The sequence below is a fragment of the Nyctereutes procyonoides genome, unplaced genomic scaffold (assembly GCF_905146905.1).
Source record: "Nyctereutes procyonoides isolate TBG_1078 unplaced genomic scaffold, NYPRO_anot_genome, whole genome shotgun sequence".
In the NCBI taxonomy this organism is placed as follows: domain Eukaryota; kingdom Metazoa; phylum Chordata; class Mammalia; order Carnivora; family Canidae; genus Nyctereutes; species Nyctereutes procyonoides.
Window position 1 is genome coordinate 10,393,349 of NW_026575137.1, and position 21,363 is coordinate 10,414,711.

Consider the following 21,363-nt stretch of genomic DNA (forward strand, 5'->3'; position numbering starts at 1 on the left):
TAATATCTAATCAGCTCTTAAATGGATGGTTGCGGCCCAGCGCAGTTAGAGAAAGTATCGGTGCTGGGTGGCAGTTACCTAAGGACCCCATTGGTTAGGGGATTAGGAAGATGTGGGGGCTTCGTGGAGGGATCACCTGAGCAAAGGTGAGGAAGGCGAGATACCTCTTATTTATAGAGAAGAGGAACCAGTGGTTGGAGTGAGATATCCTCTCCCACCCCTATTCCCTCAAAGCTTAATTTCTGTTTGGGGACAAAATGTTGTGATGCAGTAAACATTCCTGTTGCATTCTCTGGTTTGGGCCAGCTGCAAGCAATTCCTTTGGTCTGAGGTCAGCAAACTTTCAGTAAAGGTCTAGGTGGTCAAGAGTTTCGATTTTTGTAGACCACATATGGTCTCTGCTCATAGTCTTTCTTTTTTTCTATCCTTTAGCCATGTAAAATCCACTCTTTTCTGGGCTTCACAAAAAAACAGGCTGAGCACCACGGGTTGACTTCTGTGTTTTTTCTTTCATTTCCAAAGGTAGAGAGGGTGTGTGTGTGTGTGTGTGTGTGCGCGCGCGCGCACACGCGCGTGTGCCTGTACTGACAGGGGCTTTGAGAAAGCACTTCACTGGGTTTGTAGGTGGTGTTTCTTTGGCAAATTTTCTTGAAAATCTGTTCAGTAATGGTCTCATATATAAGAGCTTTCTCTGATCAGTGGATAGTAAGGGGTGAAGATGGAACAACTGGGAACTGTTTGCCTCTACTAATGATTTTCAACCTGGGGTGATTTTTGCCCATTCGGAGACATTTGGCTATGCCTGGAGATCCTTTTAGTCAGAACTGGGGTGGATAGAGACCAGCATGCTAGTAAAAATCCTATAATACACAAGACCCACCCCCACCCCCGCCCACACATACCCCAACAAAGAATTATCTGGTCTGTGTGGCAGTAGCGCCAAGGTTGAAACAAATAGTCATTTATTCAATGGGATTGGTCTCCGTTTTTTGGATATTTTTCTCTTGACTCCGTTGTGTAGCCCCTGACAAGGCTAAAGGCATTATTAGAATCACAGCGTTCCCAAGGACTGTTTGGTGGCAGTGTTTGTGTGATAAACTATGGTTACTCACAGCTAATCCTTCCTAGTTCCATACAGACTCTTTTTTTTTTTTTTAAGGATTTTATTTATTTATTCACGATAGAGAGAGGCAGAGACACAGGCAGAGGAAGAAGCAGGCTCCATGCAGGGGAGCCCGACGCGGAGCCCGATCCCGGGACTCCAGGATTGCGCCCTGGGCCAAAGGCAGGCGCTAAACCGCTGAGCCACCCAGGGATCCCCTCCATAAAGACTTTTTTTTTCCCCCCCCCTAAAGACTCTTAAAGACCTCCCACCCCCACACCTGCCTCCCCAGAACATTTAGGGCAGTTGTCTCCCCAAAATATCTTTATCATTTGGCTCTTGTTTCTCTGTCCTGTCATCATATTCCTTGAAAACAGCACTGGATTAATACTTTATTGTATACCTTCTGTGGATAATCATTTCATCCTTTTTTTTTTTTAATTTTTAAGATTCTTATTTTTAAGTAATCTCTATGCCCACTGTGGGAGTTGAACGTACAACCCTGAGCTCAGGAGTCACAATGCTCTACCAAATGGGCCAGCAATGCCCCCACCCCCACCCCGCCCCGTAATCATTTTAATGACCCAACCCATGCTCCTTGCTCTGTTGCTTGAGCATCTCTTGGGGTGGTTTTTCTAATCCCTTAGCGGGCAGCGAATTTATTTTATCACTGGATGATGTAAAGGGTGGGATTTCGGGGGGTGGGGAAATGCAGAAATTATCTACCAAGTCGGCTTGATTGTTATCCTGTGAGTATACAAATAAGACATCTGGTGAATGACCCCTCAAAGTATGATTGTCATGGGTTATGAAAGTTGGCCTCCCAAGGGTTCTAGGAAGAGGGGGAGGACATCACTTTTTATAATGCCTGCTTTGTGCCCTGGGCTTGTTTTATCTCATGTAATCTTCACAAGAATGCCCAGGGAGGTAAAGATTATCACAGCTTTGGCCTCTCGGATAAGCTGAAGTTTAGTGGGGTTCAGCAATTTGCCAAGGAACTTATGGCTGTATTTCTACCTGTGGCGTGTTGAACTGCAGAGAAGTGTAGCTGGATGAGGGACAACCCAAAGTGAATTTGCCCAGCGCAGTGGGAAAACAATGTCTCCTTAGTGAAGCAAGAGGCGGGGTGAAGGGTGTGTAGGGATGAAATGGAAAGGGATATTGCTCACTGAGTTAACTCTTCAGATGTTGGCTATAATGCTTGGTGGAAGGGAGCTCTCTGAACTGTCTTAACCTTGTGTCCTCTTTGATTGCAGGGAAGTAGTACTTTGATGTCTGTCTTCATTTTTTACCCTTATAAAACATCAGTTAGAAACTAAAATAAAGGCAAACATTCTAATAACCACCTCCCCAGGTAACTCTTCCTTTTAAACTTGAGGAAAAAAAAATAAAGAAAAAAAAAGGAAAAAAAAAAAACCTCGAGAAAAGACAACGTCCCAGAGTGTTACCTGTTGTATGCATTGTACTACGTCACAAAATTTATGCAAATTTACACACAGTGCAGAGTGTGACTATAGTATCAAAACTTAAAAATAAGAAAATTAAACATTTAAATAACCGTTAGCTTCTTCATAAAAATACATGCTTATTTTAGAGAGATTGTAAGTTAATAAAGCTTGCTGGAAATCGCTTCTGGTCTCACTTCAGCTTCTTAAAAGCCTGTTTTCTGGCTTCCCCAAAACATGTATTCACTTGATCAAATCCCACGTTGGCCATTGTTAGCTCTGAGTGTTTAAATTGTTTCTACGAATTTGCCATCTAAGAGGACTACCCTATACGGCTCTAAAATTCTTCCAGTAGGGAAGTTCTCAGTAAGAGTGGCATTCCAGAAATGGTGTCATCAGTAATCTGAAGTGTCTTTTTTTCAAACAGCCTAAAAAAGCCATTTGATACCTCATGGTCTTGACTATATAACCATGTCTTTAAGTCCACGTGTTCATTGCTTTGCATATGCTATAAAGATAACAGGGGCATGGAATTTACTGCTCTGGTGTATGCTTCATGGTTCGACACTAAATGAAAGTGCTTAGTATTTCATGCATTTGCTACTACTCAATTATAGAAATTTTATTTATTCTTAAAGATTTTATTTATTCACGAGAGACACAGAGAAGCAGAGGGAGAAGCAGGCTCCAGCAGGCACTCGATCCCAGGACCCTGGGATTGTGACCTGAGCCAAAGGCAGATGCTCAACCACTGAGCCAGGACCCAGGTGCCCCTCAATAAACAAATTTTACTACTGGAGGTGCCTCAGGACAGGATTGTTTTGGCCATTTTACTCTATATTTACCCAGGACAGTTATTGGAGACTCTAGCAAGTGTGGGTGAGGTTCAGACTGACACGAAGCTGCTCTTCTGTGATTTCAAATAATGCTCTGTCTTCGAGGCATTTTACTTGGCTTCTTGGCTCTGTGTGAGCTAACCCTTGGGTTAGAAGCACTTCACTTTACTTCCTCGAGATGTTTCCTTAACTTGATATCCCAGGTTTAAATTTTGAGAAGAATAGTTTGGTCTCCCGGTATGGAGCCTCCCAAGTTGAAGATATGGGGAATATAATTTTAGCAATGATTTCAGAGCCTTACAGTAAGTATTGCTATTGTAACAGCTGCAAACCCAGAATCCCCTCCTGCCATCTTTTCCTTGTTGTATACCCTTGAAAGTCCTCCCACAGCTCTGTCTCCCTAGTAAGTAGCTAAAACGAGGACTTCTGTGTTCTCATTTTTAGATCACAGGTTTTCAGATCCGGAGAGAGTAAATTACAAATTTGAAAGTGGCACTTGGTAAGTACTAGAGCGGTAATCCATTTGAGCTTTTTGTTTTGTTCATGTTCATGTTCATCACGATATTTAGCTCCCTTTGTATTTCAGTAACTTCACTAAACCTTTCGGCTATCCGTTTTTTAAATATCAGGTTATTTTTATAAAAGAAGGTTGTATCTTAAAGTGAGCTTGGATGTTAGGATTAAACTTAAAAATATCTGCATCCTTAGTCGCCATGACCCTTAGGTATCCTGTCGGTGCTTCGTATTTCAGCCTCTGAACTATTCATCCTCTCACAGGAAAACCTACAGAGGGAAAACCATAGGCTTTAAAAGTTCACGAGATTTTTACTGAGATAATTTAAAGTATGTTCTATCAGCCTGTACTTTAAAGCAAAGGAAATAACTGGCAAGAAGTATGAAACGGTGGTATCTCTTCGTGATCACAGGTAGACCTGTTTGCTTGTGAATCACTACAGTGAATTCCTGAGATTGCCTGGTGCCCGAAGTGAACAAAAACTTCTGACGTCACTGCCCATAGCGAGACATTGGGGTCTATTTAGTTGGGGAGAAAGTGACTGATTTGGAAAGTGTCGTGGGATTACTGGAGATAGGAATATGGGAGGAACAGAGCCCCAGAAGGTGTCAAAATGTAGACAAGGTAATTTGCAAACTGCTCACGGGTGTGGGAACTGGAACTCCGTGCGCTTCCCTAACCGCCCTGCTTGATAGGGGAGATGGTTCAGTGGCAGAGCTCTGACTGCATGCGCGGGTCCCTCATGCGGGTTAATTGCCAACTTTATGCAGATCTTAGGTTTTGCTGTCAAACTGGATTGAAACCCCCACCTGGTGTACTGGCTAGATCTGAGAATCGATTTAAACCTATCCTTGGTTCTAGGAACCTCCTGGCTATCGGAGTTTTGGGAGAACTCTGCTTCCTATCCGTTGAGCCTGGGTCCTTTTGAGTTTATGGCAAGCAAGCAAGCGGCAACTCAGCCAGTGATTTGTTAAGTGGGCTAGTTGTGTTAGACCTGCATAGGCAGTTGGCTTTCCTTCTTTCTTTCTTTCTTTTTTTTTTTTTTTAAAGATTTTATCTATTTATTCATGAGAGACACAGACACATAGGCAGAAGGAGAAGCAGGCTCCATGCAGGGAGCCCCATGTGGGATTCAGTCCCAGGACCCTGGGGTCACGACCTGAGCCGAAGGCAGATGCTTAACCACTGAGCCCCCTAGGTGTCCCAGCAGTTGGCTTTCTTTCTTTCCAAAGAATACTTTGAACTGTGCCCACATAATTTTGAGGTTATCAAATAAATCAGGCAGTCTTACAAGTCTGTCTGAATACCAAATAATACCTTCTGCATAACTAGGAAAATGGTAGCAGGGAATAGGTCAGAATCTCTAGCGCTGATTAGGCAACCTGAAGTTCTGCTTTACACACAGCAGCAAGATGGAACTTATTGATGACAACACCATAGTCCGGGCGCGAGGTCTACCGTGGCAGTCTTCAGATCAAGATATTGCAAGATTCTTCAAAGGACTCAATATTGCCAAGTTGGTTTTCTTTAATCTCTACGTTACTTAGTAATCCCAAAGGGATAACGGGTGTCCTATCATTTTTCCCTCACTGTACTTCCCACCCCCCACCCCCACTCTCTGTCCTTTTCAAAGGGGAGGTGCAGCACTTTGTCTGAATGCCCAGGGTCGAAGGAACGGAGAAGCTCTGGTGAGGTTTGTAAGCGAGGAACACAGGGACCTAGCATTACAGAGGCACAAACATCACATGGGGACCCGGTACATTGAGGTATGTCCTTACAACTTGAGATCCTTGACATGTTGAGTATTCATGTTGGAAGGCTCAGAAACTGTATTTAATTTCCCTTTCTTTTCTTAGGTTTACAAAGCAACAGGTGAAGATTTTCTTAAAATTGCTGGTGGTGAGTGCTTTTTATATAATGTGGATATGAGAAGAATCTGAAATTTATTTCTATACCAGAGTAGATAAATAGGGTCATGAATAGTTTTTATCCCCTAAAGAAACCTAGGAATTGAGGTTTGTTTTTTTTTTTTTTTAAGTTGGAAGAAATGGCACGTAGTATCAGTGAGTACAATGTATACACTTGCCCTAAGGCTTCAGTCAGCCAACCATAGTTAACTGGCCATTAAAAATGGTACCATTCAGGGATGCCTAGCTGGCTCAGTCAGTCGGTTGAGTGTACAACTCTTCCTCTGGGTTGAGGGTTCGATCCCCAGGTTGGGTATAGAGATTACTTCAAAAAAAGAATAGGACCCTTCACGTGTGCCTGGCTGGCTCAGTCAGTGGAGCATCTGTTTGACCCTCTTGATCTCTAGAGTTTGAGTTTGAGCCCGAGCCCCACACTGGGTGTAGAGATTACTTAAAATCTTAAAGGGAGAGAGTAGTTTTTGAAAGAAATTAAATAGTCTGAAACCTACTTTTATTTATTTATTTTTAAAGATTTTATTTATTTATTCATGAGAGACATAGGCAGAGACACGGACAGAGGGAGAAGCAGGCTCCCTGCAGGGAGCCCGATGTGGGACTTGATCCCAGGACCCGGGACCATGCCCTGAGCCGAAGGCAGATGCTCAACCACTGAGTCCCCCCAGGCGGCCCTGAAAACTACTTTTAAACAGCCATACTAGAGTACCTGGAATTGTTGGATATGTGCTTGTAGGATTTTTTTTCCTCCAGCTTCCAGAACTCCTCAATGGCCAGAACACAGTAGTTTTCTGGCTCTGATATATTTGTGAGTACATAGTGTTTGCAATAACGACATCAGAAAAGAAATGGAACAGATACTATCTTCATCTCATTAAGTGATTTGTTACTTTAAAATCTGTAACGGATGCATAAAAAATGTTGATATGGTTTGACAGATTTTCTTTCTATACATAAAACTATCTTGTAAGTTTCTAGTTCTCTGTTTATATAGCTTTATAACTTTCTCCTTTTGGTATATTATGAATATTTTCCCACATAACTAAATTTTCTTAAGTGTTAATATACAGTATTATGTACCATACTTTTTAAAAATACCCTGGTGGACATTTATAGCTTGTTTCCAATTTTTCCCCATAAAGATGTTGCAGTGAATATTTTTGTATCTCTTTATATGCCACTCATTAGGATAATTCTCTAACCTTAGGATAGCTAAATCCAAGAATGTAGGTAGACCTTTTAAGAGGCTTTTGAAAATATAATATTGCCAAATATATACTAGAGTGACTTTCACTTAAATATGGAGAATGTGTGTATCTCAGGGATATATAGCCCTGGTTAAAATCCTTGGAACTGTGAATTCATAGCAAAAATCTCATTTGCACAATCTGGTTTATTTCTGTTCTGACAATTCTTTAGATCTACAAAGACTTCCAAATTCAGGGCTTCAGGTTTGATAGTGTTTCCAAAACCCCAAAGTGATGTTTGATACAGGTTGGGGATGAAATATATTGGGAGTTGCATGAGGTTCCATGATAGACAGCAAAGTTAACTCCTACCTTAATACCTGAGAGTTCATGGTATGTGGGTAGTATGAGAGTCTGCTCTTTTTATTTTTTAAAGATTTTATCCATTTGAGAGAGAGAGCACGCACATGGAAACAAATGGGGACAGGGAGGCAAGCTGAGAGAGAGAAACAGACTCACCAAGGAGACAGATGTGGGGCTTGATCCCAGGACCCCATGATCACGACGCTTAGCTGACTGAACCATCCAGGGGCCCAGAGACTTTCCTCTTAAAGGAAAATGTTAATAGGACATCTGGATGGCTCAGTAGGTAGAGCATGCAACTCTTGATCTAGGGGTGATGAGTTCAAGCCCCACGTTAGTGGTGGAGCCTACTTTAAAAAAAAAAAAGGAAAATGTTATGTGTAAACGAGCTTGAAGGATGTGCCTCTGAATATTTGCTACCAGGCACTACTGTACAAGATGCTTTATGAGAGGCAGGATGTTGATAAATCTTGAAACTGGCTGCTGTGCATGTTCATCATACTCCCTTTTACTTGAGTAGGTTTGAACTTTTCTTAATAAAAAGTGATCAGGAAAATAATAACAAAATCACCAAAGTGCTTTATGTGTAGTAACTTATTTAATTATCATAATCTATGAGGTAGATGATTTTACCCCCATTTTACAGATGAGGACACTAAAACATAGAGGTTAAACTAAAGTCCTAGCCTAGTACATAGCAAAGTCAAGATTGGGCCTGGGCTCCTTGACCTGTGCTCTTACCTAGCATGATGACTTCCTCTCCATGAGAAGAATACAGTGGTTTTCCATGATTTAATTGTCTGGCCACTTTCCTTTTTTTTTTTTTAATTTTTATTTGTTTATGATAGTCACAGAGAGAGAGAGAGGCAGAGACACAGGCAGAGGGAGAAGCAGGCTCCATGCACCGGAAGCCCGATGTGGGACTCGATCCCGGGTCTCCAGGATTGCGCCCTGGGCCAAAGGCAGGCGCCAAACCGCTGCGCCACCCAGGGATCCCCGTCTGGCCACCTTCCTAAGTTAAGAAGTGCTTTATGAAAATGGTAGGGGAATAGTTTCAAATTGTTGAGGAGAGAATTTGGATTCCTGGGATGTTGTCATGAATTCACTGGGAGTGGGAGTTTTAATTGTAAACTACTCAAGACACTGCCAAGAATCTTACCATTTTAAGTTTGGTAAAGTTGATGTCTTAACCATTTCTCCCCATGCTTCCTGGTATTTGTGTTTCCTAGGTACATCTAATGAGGTAGCCCAGTTTCTCTCCAAGGAAAACCAAGTCATTGTCCGCATGCGGGGGCTCCCGTTCACGGCCACGGCAGATGAAGTGGTGGCCTTCTTCGGACAGCATTGCCCCATCACCGGGGGGAAGGAAGGCATCCTCTTTGTTACCTATCCAGACGGTAGGCCAACAGGGGATGCCTTTGTCCTCTTTGCCTGTGAAGAATATGCACAGAATGCATTGAGGAAGCATAAGGACTTGTTGGGTAAAAGATACATTGAACTCTTCAGGAGCACAGCAGCTGAAGTCCAGCAGGTTGGTTTTTAAGAGCATTTTGGTGACTTTGTGTGATTATTCTATTTATTTCCAAGAACAATCCAACATTATTGTGTTAAAACTTGAAAAATACAGAAAGTACAGGTGCATTTTTTATTTTATTTTTTTAGGTGCATTTTTTAAAAAGAATTTCATTCTGTAATTAAAGGATAACCACTGTAATTTTCTATACACACAGAAAAAAATGCATGTTCTTATATAATTAGAATATTGCTCTAATACACTTTATATTCTTTTTAAAAACTACATATCTTGCAAGTTTACCCATGGCTAAAAAAATTTCATTTTTAATGTTATGTACATAATTTATTTAGAAATTCTGTTGTACATTTACGTTGGCTTCTTTTTCCCCCATCTATAAGAAATTTCTAGATACATATGCTCATAAAACTCTCAATTTCTGATTCCTTAGAACTGGATAGGATGAGCTCTTTTTTTTTTTTTTTAAGATGTTTATTTATTTATTATGAGAGACACAGAGAGAGGCAGAGACATAGGCAGAGGGAGAAGCAGGCTCCATGCAGGGAGCCTGATGTGGGACTCGATCCTGGGACTCCAGGATCACGCTCTGAGCCAGAAGGCAGACACTTAACTGCTGAGCCACCCAGGCGTCCCTAGATGAGCTCTAAAGGGTTTTTTTTTTTTTTTTGTGTGTGTGTGTGTGTGTGTGTGTGTGTGTGTGTGTGTGTGTGTGTATGTGTCTTAAGATTTTATTTATTTATAAGAGACGGAGGCAGAGAACTAGGCAGAGTAGCAAGCAGGCTCCCTGCAGGGACCCCGATGTGTGACTCAATCCCAGGATCACGACCTGGGCCAAATGCAGATGTTCAACTGCTGAGCCACCCAGGAGTCTCAGGGTCTTTAATATTGTACCGAATTTATTTCCCAGAGGCTTGATTAGTTCCATACTGCCAATGACGGTATGAAGCACTCTTTTGTCCTATTATTACCTTTCAGAATTTAGAAATGTTTTTGAGGCACAGATGGGATAGTCAGTTGCCCAAAATGATCCAGGAAGGAAGCTACCTGTGGAGCTTCAAGCTTTTTGGCTATTCTTCTTGACTTCCCAACTGAAGGGGCTTTAAGGGTCTTCGTTTTTCTTGTGTTATCTGAGATTACGCAGACTGTTCCGTGTGTGGCTCTTCCAACTTAGTCCACTTGGGTCCCCTAATAGAACAGAGCAACTTTAGTGATACGTTTCATCTTTTATTTTTACAAGCAGTTAGGATACTGACTCTACTATTATTTCTTTGAGTTCATAGAATGACTTTGTCTATGTCTAGCTTCTTTCTGCAAAGCCCATCGTGTATTGTGACTTGAAATAATTGCCCAGAGTTGAATAGAACTTCCCACCTGCTAGGATACCGACATGATCTTTATACCTGTAACAAACGCAGGTGACATTTTAAGCTAGTTCTGCATCCTCAGGTACTCGTGTTCTTGAGCCCTAAACTGTGAGCATACTTAAAATTTAAACAACTCTGTTCTTTGTTGAAAATAAGTATCATAAATTCTGAATTTCTGGGCAGCTCGGTGGCTCGGCGGTTTGGCCCTGCCTTCAGCTCAGGACCTGATCCTGGAGACCCAGGATCGAGTCCCACGTTGGGCTTCCTGCATGGAGCCTGCTTCTCCCTCTGCCTGTGTCTCTGCCTCTCTGTCTCTCATGAGCAAATGAATAAAATCTTAAAAAAAAATTCTGAATTTCTAAAATATGCTAAATATGATCGAGGTTTATAACACTAGACACATCAGTGCCAAACTAGTGGAGGGGAAAATGGGATTTTAAATCTTTAATTGGGGGATCCCTGGGTGGCTCAGCAGTTTGGCGCCTGCCTTCGGCCCAGGGCGTGATCCTGGAATCCCAGGATTGAGTCCGATGTCGGGCTCCCTGCATGGAGCCTGCTTCTCCCTTTGCCTGTGTCTCTGCCTCTATCTCTCTCTGGGTCTCTCATGAATAAATAACTAAAATCTTAAAAAAAAAAAAATTTTAATTGGAAGCATAGTTTTATGGAAATCTTGGCCTAGAATAGACTCCTCCAGGGTCTTGGCCACTGTATATTGTATTGGTTGGGTGTAGAGTATGCTGCCAGAATATGACTTTACGATAATGCAGTTTGGGTGATAGATGAGCTTTGTCTCCAGCCCCCATCCTACTGATTTATGTAAGGAATGCTGAAGTCATCATATGCTCTGCACTGTCATCATTTCATTACTAATAATCATTTCGTTCAAGAACTACTTGCTCACCTCCTATTTGGCAGGTATCAGAAGGTGCTTGACCATTTCATGTGCTGAGTTTGTCTACAACCACATGTATTTTCTATTCGTGCTTATCCTATAACATTTGTGCTGGGTCTGGATTATTTGTATAGTTTTTAAAAATTCTTGCTGTCTCTGAAGTTTCTTTGGCTGTGGTGTATTTGTCCTTTGATTTCTGTCACCTCTTAACTTTGATAGCAACTGGACAGGGTGGGAGTGGGGAATTTGGGGGGAGGGTTTTGAGTCTACATTTTCACTTTACGGGATGATTAAGGCTATAGTAGTAAGTTCGAGAAACCTAGTGATGTCACACACACTGTTTGCACAAGTATCTCCTACTATTATAAACTAGTAGGCATGTTCCAAACTAAGGCAGAAGGAGACCAGAACCCTATAACAGAGTGTTGCTTGGGGAATAATCCTTTCTCCTAAATGTAGCAAACCTCTCATTCATTTTCAAGATAGCCAAATTCCATGACTTAGAAGATAGTCAAGATGTTTTGTCTTGCACTGTCTCAAATTCACATCAAAAGTGGTTATTTTTGAATTTTTTTCATTTTATATTACCAGCCATTGTCTTGAATTTGTTTTATACGACGTATATATTCATACACGTAAATACTTGTTTATATGTATAAACCCTTGCTTGGGTTTGGAGGTGGGATGTGATAACAATATTAAGGGGAAGGCTGTGCTTAGTGAAACGAAATCTAAGAGATGGCTACAGGAGTCCACATTTAACAGTATGTTCAGGTTTTTATAAAAGCAGCATACTTTTTAGGATATTTGTCCCAAGACAGTGATGTCCTTGTCCAGTAGACAAGCCCTTAATCTAAGCACATTGTATTGCATATGGCATGTGCCTCAGCATGCATTTGACGAAAGCATGGGTATCCTGCTTCCCCAGCTAAAAAGTATGAAGCTCTTTCTCCATAAGTGCTTCTCAAACTTTAATATGCCTACAAATTACCTGGGGATCCCGTTAAAATGCAGGTTCACATTCACTAGGTCTGGAGTAGAGCTGAGATGATGCGTTTCTCGCGAGCCCCACAGTGCTGCTGTGGTTTGCAGACCACACTGGAGGAGCAAGGCTCTAAATCCCCTGTCTTTTGCTTTGAGTACAGGTGCTGAACCGATTCTCTTCGGCCCCTCTTATTCCACTTCCAACCCCCCCCATTATTCCAGTACTACCTCAGCAATTTGTGCCCCCTACGAATGTTAGAGACTGTATACGCCTTCGCGGTCTTCCCTATGCGGCCACCATTGAAGACATCCTGGACTTCCTGGGGGAGTTTTCTACGGATATTCGAACGCATGGGGTGCACATGGTATTGAATCACCAGGTAAGAAGTAACTTAATGGAAAGCCCATTTGCTTATTCTTAGGATCAGGCTCTCTTTCAGTTCAAAAAGAGAAACGTACAGGCATTCATCAGCTGTCTAGTGAGTCTTTAAGGAGAGCTTTAAGTGTAGATGCAGGAGGTCTTTAAGATAAAGTCCAGAAAGGATGCTGTCATTGGTATGGTGATTTAAATTCAGCTCTGATTCCATCATTTATATCCATCAAATTATTAGTAGTCTCAGGAAGGATGCAAATAATATTATCTGTCTAATATAACATTTTACTGTTGCAGCTACTAAGCTTTGTTTGCTGTTGTAGCATGAAAGTGATTGTTAGGCTGTGTATAAATCAATGAGCATGTCTGTGTTCCAGAGTATTTTATCTATAGACTGTTTAGAAATTGTTTATTAAAAAACATTATTTTCTATATATGACATCAAATGACATTGAGTAGAGTGCGAAGTTAGTAAGGATTTGTTGGAATGGGATGTGATCATAACAGGCGCTCAAATGTGTTAATGAATTGTTGAAAAGCCTCCATCGAAGGATAACCAGATTCTTATAGTATGCGAGTATCTATTCGAAGCGTATTAAAAGTAGTTCCTGCCTTGGTGTCCCTTGATTTTTGGTTAAATAAAATTAATCCCATTAGTTGCTGAATAGTTTACCAGCATTGTGTGCTATCATAAGCAGGACAGAATTTTTTAAAAACCTGTAAACCAGGTGATTCTAACTAAAATTTTGAAAATCTTAAAAGCAAGGTTGCATTACTTTTTAAAAATGTTTTCTGAGCACTCTGGGTTGAATATTGGTTTGTATTGGAAATACCAACGCTTTTTAAATTGATAGTCTGAGTATGAGGAAACAGAAAACCTTCTGAGCCCCTGGCTTGGTTTCCCACACCGGCACATGCTCATTCTAACTCTTATGTCAATATTAAGCTATGCAACTTGTAATCTATATACCCTCTCAGCATGCTTCACTGGTGGGAGTCCTTTTGAATAAAACTTCCCTACAATTCAGCATCGCCAGGAAATTGTTTGGTTTCTCTTTGAGCACCATTTCTAATAACCTAGGGGCTATTATTGTTCTTTGATTAACCACAGTGGACATATTTGCCTCTTATTGACCCACGTGACCTATTGTGATTGCATTTGGGAGAAATGCTTCTTTAATGGTGAGCTTTTAGCTGCCTTGAAGATGTTAGGTTTCCATCTTGGACTGGGTCTCCCTGGTATCCCTAATTTCCCTGGTATGGTAACTCTTATGGTAACTTGCATGGTTATAATTTGCACTAAATAGTCCTTTAGAGACTTTTAAAGAAATCCATAGAAAAAAGAAAATCTTAAAAGCTGATCCTGTCTTTTTCTCCCCCATAAAATTTCCATGTTAAAGAAAAACCAAGGTGTTGTGGTTCTGTGAAACAGAAATCGACCAGCTTGGTTTTAAATAGGCTTTTTAGCAAGCTATTAGTAATCGAGGAAATATCTATAAACACCTGTCCAAGGTTTAAGGTGGAGGTGAGAGAAGGACTCCTAAGCAAGGCGATGATACAGCTTTCCCCCACCCTCAATGTGCCTTTAGTTCCCATTTCCTTATCCCCACATCCCAACCTATGGGAGATGTTGCAGGGCAGCGACGGACAACTGAGAGCCAAAACAGAACACTGGCTTATTCGGCTTCACGTAGGAGCATACACAAAGCTCTTATACTGGTTCTGTTCCTAGCTTTTCTCTGTCACATAAGATTTAACAGGGTTTTCCAGAAAAGTGCAAAACCCAATATACGAGCCTAGACTTCGAAGCCTCAGTTATAAGGAGACCCTTTCAAAAAGCCCTGTACATCTGATACTAATTAGCAGAAGCGAGAAAGGATCATTTTCGACTATGAGCTCTCAAAACTTTGTCCAAGGTTTTGTGGGCCATTCTGCTGATCAGGTGATAAAAATGCAAGTTAGATTTCAGTAGACAACACTTGTCACCCAGATTTTGTGGCTAAGATGTCTGTACTATGGGTGATTGTCACTTTGCATGTTTTATAAGCAACCATTTCCTTGTTGAAGGAGACAGTCTCCTTTTGTTTTTATTCTTCCCCCACACGCTCAGGGCCGCCCATCAGGAGATGCCTTTATCCAGATGAAGTCTGCGGACAGAGCATTTATGGCTGCACAGAAGTGTCATAAAAAAACCATGAAGGACAGATATGTTGAAGTCTTTCAGTGTTCAGCTGAGGAGATGAACTTTGTGTTAATGGGGGGCACTTTAAATCGAAATGGCTTATCCCCACCGCCATGTAAGTTACCATGTAAGTTTTTCTTGGGTCTTGGCGCTATTCTACGCTATATGCTGGTAGGTGCTTAAGCTGCTTTCATAACTTTCTGTGCCCCTGGTTCTTTCTAAGGCAGGTGAAGTGGTTACATAAGGCTTTCCCATCTGAAATCGGTAGTATCTGGTAATCATTTAAGACCTTGGTTGTGGACACCCATAATTAGAGATGCTATGGAAACCTCCTTTCAAATTATATTCTTGCTTTTCCAGTGATAAGCACTTGATTTCTGAAGCTTAGTGTGCTCAAGATAAGCACTGACTCTGGGAGGCAACCTGGCTATGTAGATATTTTAATACGCATTTAAGGGTAAAATAAGTATGGCTGGATCCTCGTTCTTGTCTCTTTTTATTTTTTTTTAAACTTTATATTTTGATTTTTGAAGGGTGATTTGATGCCCATTTTACATGTTCCATTTTTTGAGCATTAAGTATTTCTTTGGAAAGGACAATCTGGGGAGCACTTCTCTTGGTCTCCAGGATATCTGGAATAAAAATGCAAATACAAATGCGTAAATAAATTAGCCAAAGTTTCCATTGGATCGCAGGATCAGTGCTTAATTTCAAGGCATGCTCTTGCTCATTGGCATCTGGGTGCAAGCCATCTGAAATCCTGTTTGAGAGGAATAAGCCCTTTAGTCTGGTGACTATGTTATGTGGTTAGTGACTAAGGAATATTTGGGGATCTGACGTTAAAATTTGAATCTTTCTGACACAGTTTTCACTTTTGAATAAGACATACCTTGTTAGGAGCCATGCTGGGTATGTTTAAAGAATGTAGCACTTGGAATATAGTCCAAAGATAATGGAGAAAGCCAACTGGATTATGTACTTGATCCCAATAAAATGGAGTGTGTTAGGACATTACTTTCTATACAGAGGGATCTATACCAATAAAACTATTTGATAAATTATTTTTCGTAGAACATTTGGTGGGGCTTAATCCTTTTTTTTCCCCTCGGACTTCCTAAATGCTAATACTCCATTCATCTGCTGCTTGCTGTTGGTGAATATCTCAGAGTTGATAACTGATGAACGTCAAGTTCCAAAAACTTATGATTGGGTTTAAGCGGTGTCTTAAAGTAATCTCAGTCCTATGTATTCTGTCCATAAAGCACTGATAATATCAGTAACTTTTATGATTTCCTTTAGTGATAATCTTATCAAACATTGTGAGATAAGGGAATTTCTTCATGCTGTGTAGTAACCCAAATTATTCTGCTATGGTATCCTTTTACTTCTCTCTCTTCCTGGTTGAAAACTGGTCATTACAGACTTTCTTCCTAAGACTTTTCATTCTATTCCTCTTTCCCTTTCCTAAAGCCCTAAAGTAACAGGAAAAAAATTAACATGCCTTTTTCCATATAAAAATAGATTTTGATGTATTTTAATTTTTTTTATTTTTATTTTATTTATTTATGATAGGCACACAGTGAGAGAGAGAGAGGCAGAGACATAGGCAGAGGGAGAAGCAGGCTCCATGCACCAGGAGCCTGATGTGGGATTCGATCCCGGGTCTCCAGGATCGCGCCCTGGGCCAAAGGCAGGCGCTAAACCGCTGCGCCACCCAGGGATCCCCTTGATGTATTTTAATAATCTCCAAAAATGTTAACCAAAATTGACTACTTGCTATTTTAGTGAAAGAGTTTACTCATAAAAAAAAAAAAAAAAAAAGTTGGAATTCCGACTGATACATGCTAATATCATGCCTGTTCTACTGGACTTTTTTTTCCTGCCATCTCCCTTAAGGTGATTTCCTATTTTTACAGCAACCAAAAAACTTAGAGAAATTTCATATGCTTTTTTAATCTACTCAAAACAACTAAAGAATTTAAAATAGTGATTGGTTAATCTGCACGAAGGAATTTCTTATTAAATCTGGGAAAGAAAACAGAAAAATCTGGGAAAGAAATGCTATTAAGGTTTTTTTAACTTTAATTTGTTTATTGACATTTTAACTTTTTCAAAAAGTTGACATTAGAAGGTAAACTCCACTTTTCTAATCGATGATTATACACATCTGATTCTCTTTTAGGAGTGTCATAGCTGTCCTTCCACTTGAGGAATATCCAAATCTGGGCAGCCTAATCTATTATCAAAAATTTCAACCTTTCTTTATATTGTCATAACAAATTGCATAGTTTTGAAAGTGAGAGAGGGGCATAGGCTTATAATTTTCTATATGACTTAGGTGCCCCCATTTGTTTGCCCTTTTGTGGAGTTTTTAAGGTCAGGAATTACCATTTTAAATCTTTTTTACGTTAAGTATCGAGCATGCAGCACAGTTTTTAGTGAATTATGAAGGAGATACCTAAAGGTTGAATATGAGATCAATATGTTGGTCTTTGGTTTATGTACCCCGTACCGCAGACTCTTTTGGTCCTCTCCATACACATGTAGAAACTCATAAGAAATGAAAAAGATGGGCAGCCCAGGTGGCTCAGCGGTTGAGCGCCTGCCTTCAGTCCAGGGTGTGATCCTGGAGACCCGGGATCGAGTCCCGCGTCAGGCTCCCTGCTTCTCCCTCTGCCTGGGTCTTTGCCTCTCTCTCTCTCTCTCTCTCTCTCTCTCTATCTATCTATCTATCTATCTATCTAATCTGTCTGTCTCTCATGAATAAATAAATAAAATCTTAAAAAATGAAAAAGACAATAGAGATTTTTCTGTGAAAAGTTATTCCTTGAGCCTCTGCTATTTGCAAAATGTATTAGATGGTTATAGGTTTAAAAGTTAAAGACAAGAATTCCAAATTCAAGCAACCATTCAATTCTCTCTCCTGTTGAATGCAGATGGCCTGGATAGTTGTGTTCCTTTCACATGTTAAAGCTACTAAGCGGTGACTAGTATCACTTAAAAGAGTTATGTGGCCTGGAAGATGTTGAATAATTGGAAGATAATAGAATTTCATCCTTTCTGTTTTCTATTTAACCTGAGTCCACTTTTTATCAGCCGACCCTTGGCTTTGATTTCCTTCCAAATCGGGAAGATTTGGGTGTGTATTTTTTTAGTTATTTTTCAGGTTGGGTACTATTTTTTTTTTTTAAACCAGTCCAAAGATGTAGATTAGCTTCAAAGCCCATCTTCTGGGATTCATTTAGATGGAAATAATAATGCAGAGTTAATCTACTTTTAGGTCCGTTCACTATGGCACCATCTATGCTTTGGCATAATGCATGGAATTCGTGAAATCATTTTTATCCTAACTTTTTCATCTTACACTGTACTACAGAATAGATAACAGGACGAAGGAGAAGCATAGCTCTCAAAAAAGCAACAACAGCAGCCCAGCTTTTAGTTTGAAGTTACTCTACGTGTCACTCCTATGTTTTTTTCCTCAAAGGGTTAGACTGTGGTAACTGGCACTCAGGAGTAGGGAAAAAAAATCACATGTCATGAAATGGTTGAAAAGACTTTAAAATCCACTTGATAATCGTGTTTTCCCAATTTCTAGGTCTATATAGGTTTTGAGATTATCTTTAGGTGTTAACTATACAATCAAGGAAGTTGCGTGGATGTTTTAATCACATTTTGTGTGGAAGATTAGGATTCAGTGATTGAGTTGAAGACTAACCAAAAAATGACCAAACATTAAAAAACTTTTTCAGGGTTCCTGGGCGTCTCAGGGTGTGACCCCAGGGTACTGGGATCGAGTCCCACATCATGCTCCCCGCAGGGAGCCTGCTTCTCCCTCTGCCTGTGTTTCTTCTCTCTCTGTGTCGCTCACGAATAAATAAGTAAAATCTTTAAGAAAAAATTTAATTCCATACTTTTAGAAATTTGAGAATTCACATGGTTCTAACAATTTCAAAAAGGATTAAATATATACAAATTTTAAAAGTTGCTTGGGCTGACAAAGAACCTGTTAAAATGTTCACGTGAGAAATAAAAGGTTGGTACCTATGGACCAGTGAGCTTCTGGATTTTTTTTTTTTTTTTTAAGATTTATTTATTTTTCATGAGAGACCCAGAGAGAGGTGGAGGGAGAAGCAGGCTCCCTGGGGGAGCCGAATGCAGGACTCGATCCCAGGACCCCAGGATCATGCCCTCAGTCGAAGGCAGCTGCCCAACCCCTGAGCCGCCCGGGCCTCCCAAGCTTCTGGCTTTAATGCTAGCACGTGTGTCCGTTGTGACAAACATGACTCAAAGTGTCTCTCTTTGCTTATCTAGGCCTGTCTCCTCCCTCCTACACATTTCCAGCCCCTGCAGCAGTCATTCCCACGGAAGCTGCCCTTTACCAGCCCTCCGTGCTTCTGAACCCTCGGGCGCTGCAGCCCTCCACGGCGTACTACCCGGCGGGCACCCAGCTCTTCATGAACTACACTGCCTACTATCCCAGGTAAGGCCCCAGGGGAGTGGGCGTGAGGGACCGAGACAAAGGGCCCCTTTGAGCGCAGCGCCCGAGCTCACAAAAGAATACTGTCTGCCGCTGAAGGTGAGGATGGCAGGCGGCAGCTCTGTCCCAGCTCTCTGACCGACAGGGCTGTTTCGAGACCCAAGAAGTTCATTTTTTAACCGTATATTGAGCAGGATCTTTCAGGTCACCTGCGACGTTCCTCTTTTCCTCCTCCCATCTCACTAGTGGCACTGTCAGCATTGCAACACGTGGCAGTCTCCTGTGAATGGATTATAAACCCAGAAAATCCTTCAGAGCAGTTTTCTGTTTTTAAGTAGCATCAATTCAGATGTCAACCCGTAATAAAAACTGTTGTAAATTTTATAGGACTCCTATTAGTCCCCCCCTAGATTAGTACGGACCCGTCCGAGATGTGATTCTTCTGTACTTTCTTAGAATCAACAGATTTTTAATCTGATTCATTCTTCTTGTGCTCAATTTCTGGAAGGCAGCAGGTATGATGGAGAGAAAGCCATTGGTCTGGAAGTTGAGAGGCCGGAGATTAGTCTCAGCTCTTATTCTTTTTTTGTTTTTTTAAGATTTTTAATTTATTCATGAGAGACAATGAGAGAGGCAGAGACACAGGCAGCGAGAGGAGCAGGCTCTCAGCTCTTACTCTAACTGGGGCAAGTCACTTAACCTTTGTGGTTCGTATAAAATGATGCGATTGGCCAAGTTTTTTAGAAGTCCCTTCCGGGTCTGCTTGCTTGTGATTCTAACTTGGATGTATAATGATCTCTTGTTCTCAAATTTTCTTTTCAAAAATATCTGTTAAAAAAAAAATCTGTTGAGCCAGTAACTGATTCATTATGAAAGTAAACTTTTATTTCATTTTATTAAAATTAAAAATTTATTAAGATAGTTTTTATTTAAATAAAATTTTACACCTGCTCGAGTGATATTGCTCAGAATTTTAAAAATTTGGCCACCCCTTATTTTTCCTTCCCCAGCTGTTTTGACATGTTTTGAGTACAGCCATAAATATATAAGCAAGATTTTTTGATAAGCCATCTGGAGGGAACCTATCTGATCCCCTAGTTGCTATGTCACAATGTAGTTTTCTTCGCTTTCCATCTAGTTTTCTGGAAGGGAACAGAAACTGTAGACTCTCAGCAGTGAAGCTTGTAGCCTCTGTTTGTTACTTTGTTGGGTATTTTCATTTTTTTTTATTTTATTATTTTTTTAAAGATTTTATTTATTCATGAGAGACACAGAGAGCGAGAGAGAGAGAGAGAGAGAGAGAGAGAGAGAGAGAGAGGCAGAGGGAGAAGCAGGCTCCATGCAGGGAGCGCGACGTGGGACTCAATCCCGGGTCTCCAGGATCAGGCCCTGGGCTCAAGGCGGCACTAAACTACTGAGCCACCCGGGCTGCCCTGTTGGGTATTTTTAAAACATTCATAAAGGCTATTACACATATTCTTTATTCCGTTGGGGAAGAATGACGAGAAGGCCATAATGATTGTCAGTTGGCAGCCTTGAAGGTTTGAAAAGGCTCAGAAGCATGAATGATTCCTCCTGGTTGCATGCTGTGTGAGGCTCCTAGGCCAGGCCCAACCTGTCACCTTCTGTGGTCCTGTGACAATCACTTGCTAGTTAGTGGACTCTGGTTATGAGAAAGATCTTTGTCTACCTTTCTTGCACCCTCAGAACGTCAGGAGTCAAATGCATTGTTTCTTTGGGTGCCTGTGGCTGCTTTTCCACTCTAGGATACATTTGTAGGGTATCCAATTCCATCATTGCCTTGAAATCTGGACCCTATGAGAAGAAGGAGTCCCTTAGAAATAGCTGGCGTTCGTGGCAAGATGGGAACTTGAGTCTTGAATGGCAGCCCCAAAGGCAAGAGGAACTGATGTTTCTGGTGTAATAGCTCCTGTAATTTTGGGTTCGTGCCTATAGGTTGATTTTTTTTCTTTCCCCTAGTAGTTTTTTTTTTTGTTTTTAAGATTTTATTTATTTATTCATGATAGTTACACAGAGAGAGAGAGAGGCAGAGGGAGAAGCAGGCCCCATGCAGGGAGCCCGACGTGGGACTCGATCCCAGGTTTCCAGGATCCCCTCCCCTAGTAGTTTTAAAGTTTGTAAGGTCCTCTTGGTTAATTGGAAGAGTATAGAAGTATAGTGAGTG

At 41.0% G+C, this 21,363-nt stretch overlaps 1 protein-coding gene across 5 annotated transcripts in view; it reads left to right on the top strand.

The window, feature by feature from the left end:
* Positions 1–21,363, top strand: part of ESRP1 (epithelial splicing regulatory protein 1) — a 54,966-nt gene that overhangs the window by 13,285 nt on the left and 20,318 nt on the right. For 4 of the 5 annotated variants that reach the window (XM_055303317.1, XM_055303318.1, XM_055303319.1 and 1 more), the window contains exons 5-13: positions 3,587–3,685; positions 3,828–3,882; positions 5,303–5,413; positions 5,531–5,663; positions 5,754–5,796; positions 8,599–8,900; positions 12,305–12,523; positions 14,627–14,825; positions 19,013–19,181. In XM_055303317.1, coding sequence (XP_055159292.1) covers positions 3,587–3,685; positions 3,828–3,882; positions 5,303–5,413; positions 5,531–5,663; positions 5,754–5,796; positions 8,599–8,900; positions 12,305–12,523; positions 14,627–14,825; positions 19,013–19,181 — 1,330 coding nt within the window. The remainder of the gene's footprint in view (positions 1–3,586; positions 3,686–3,827; positions 3,883–5,302; positions 5,414–5,530; positions 5,664–5,753; positions 5,797–8,598; positions 8,901–12,304; positions 12,524–14,626; positions 14,826–19,012; positions 19,182–21,363) is intronic. The other variant, XM_055303316.1, reaches the window with a different exon arrangement.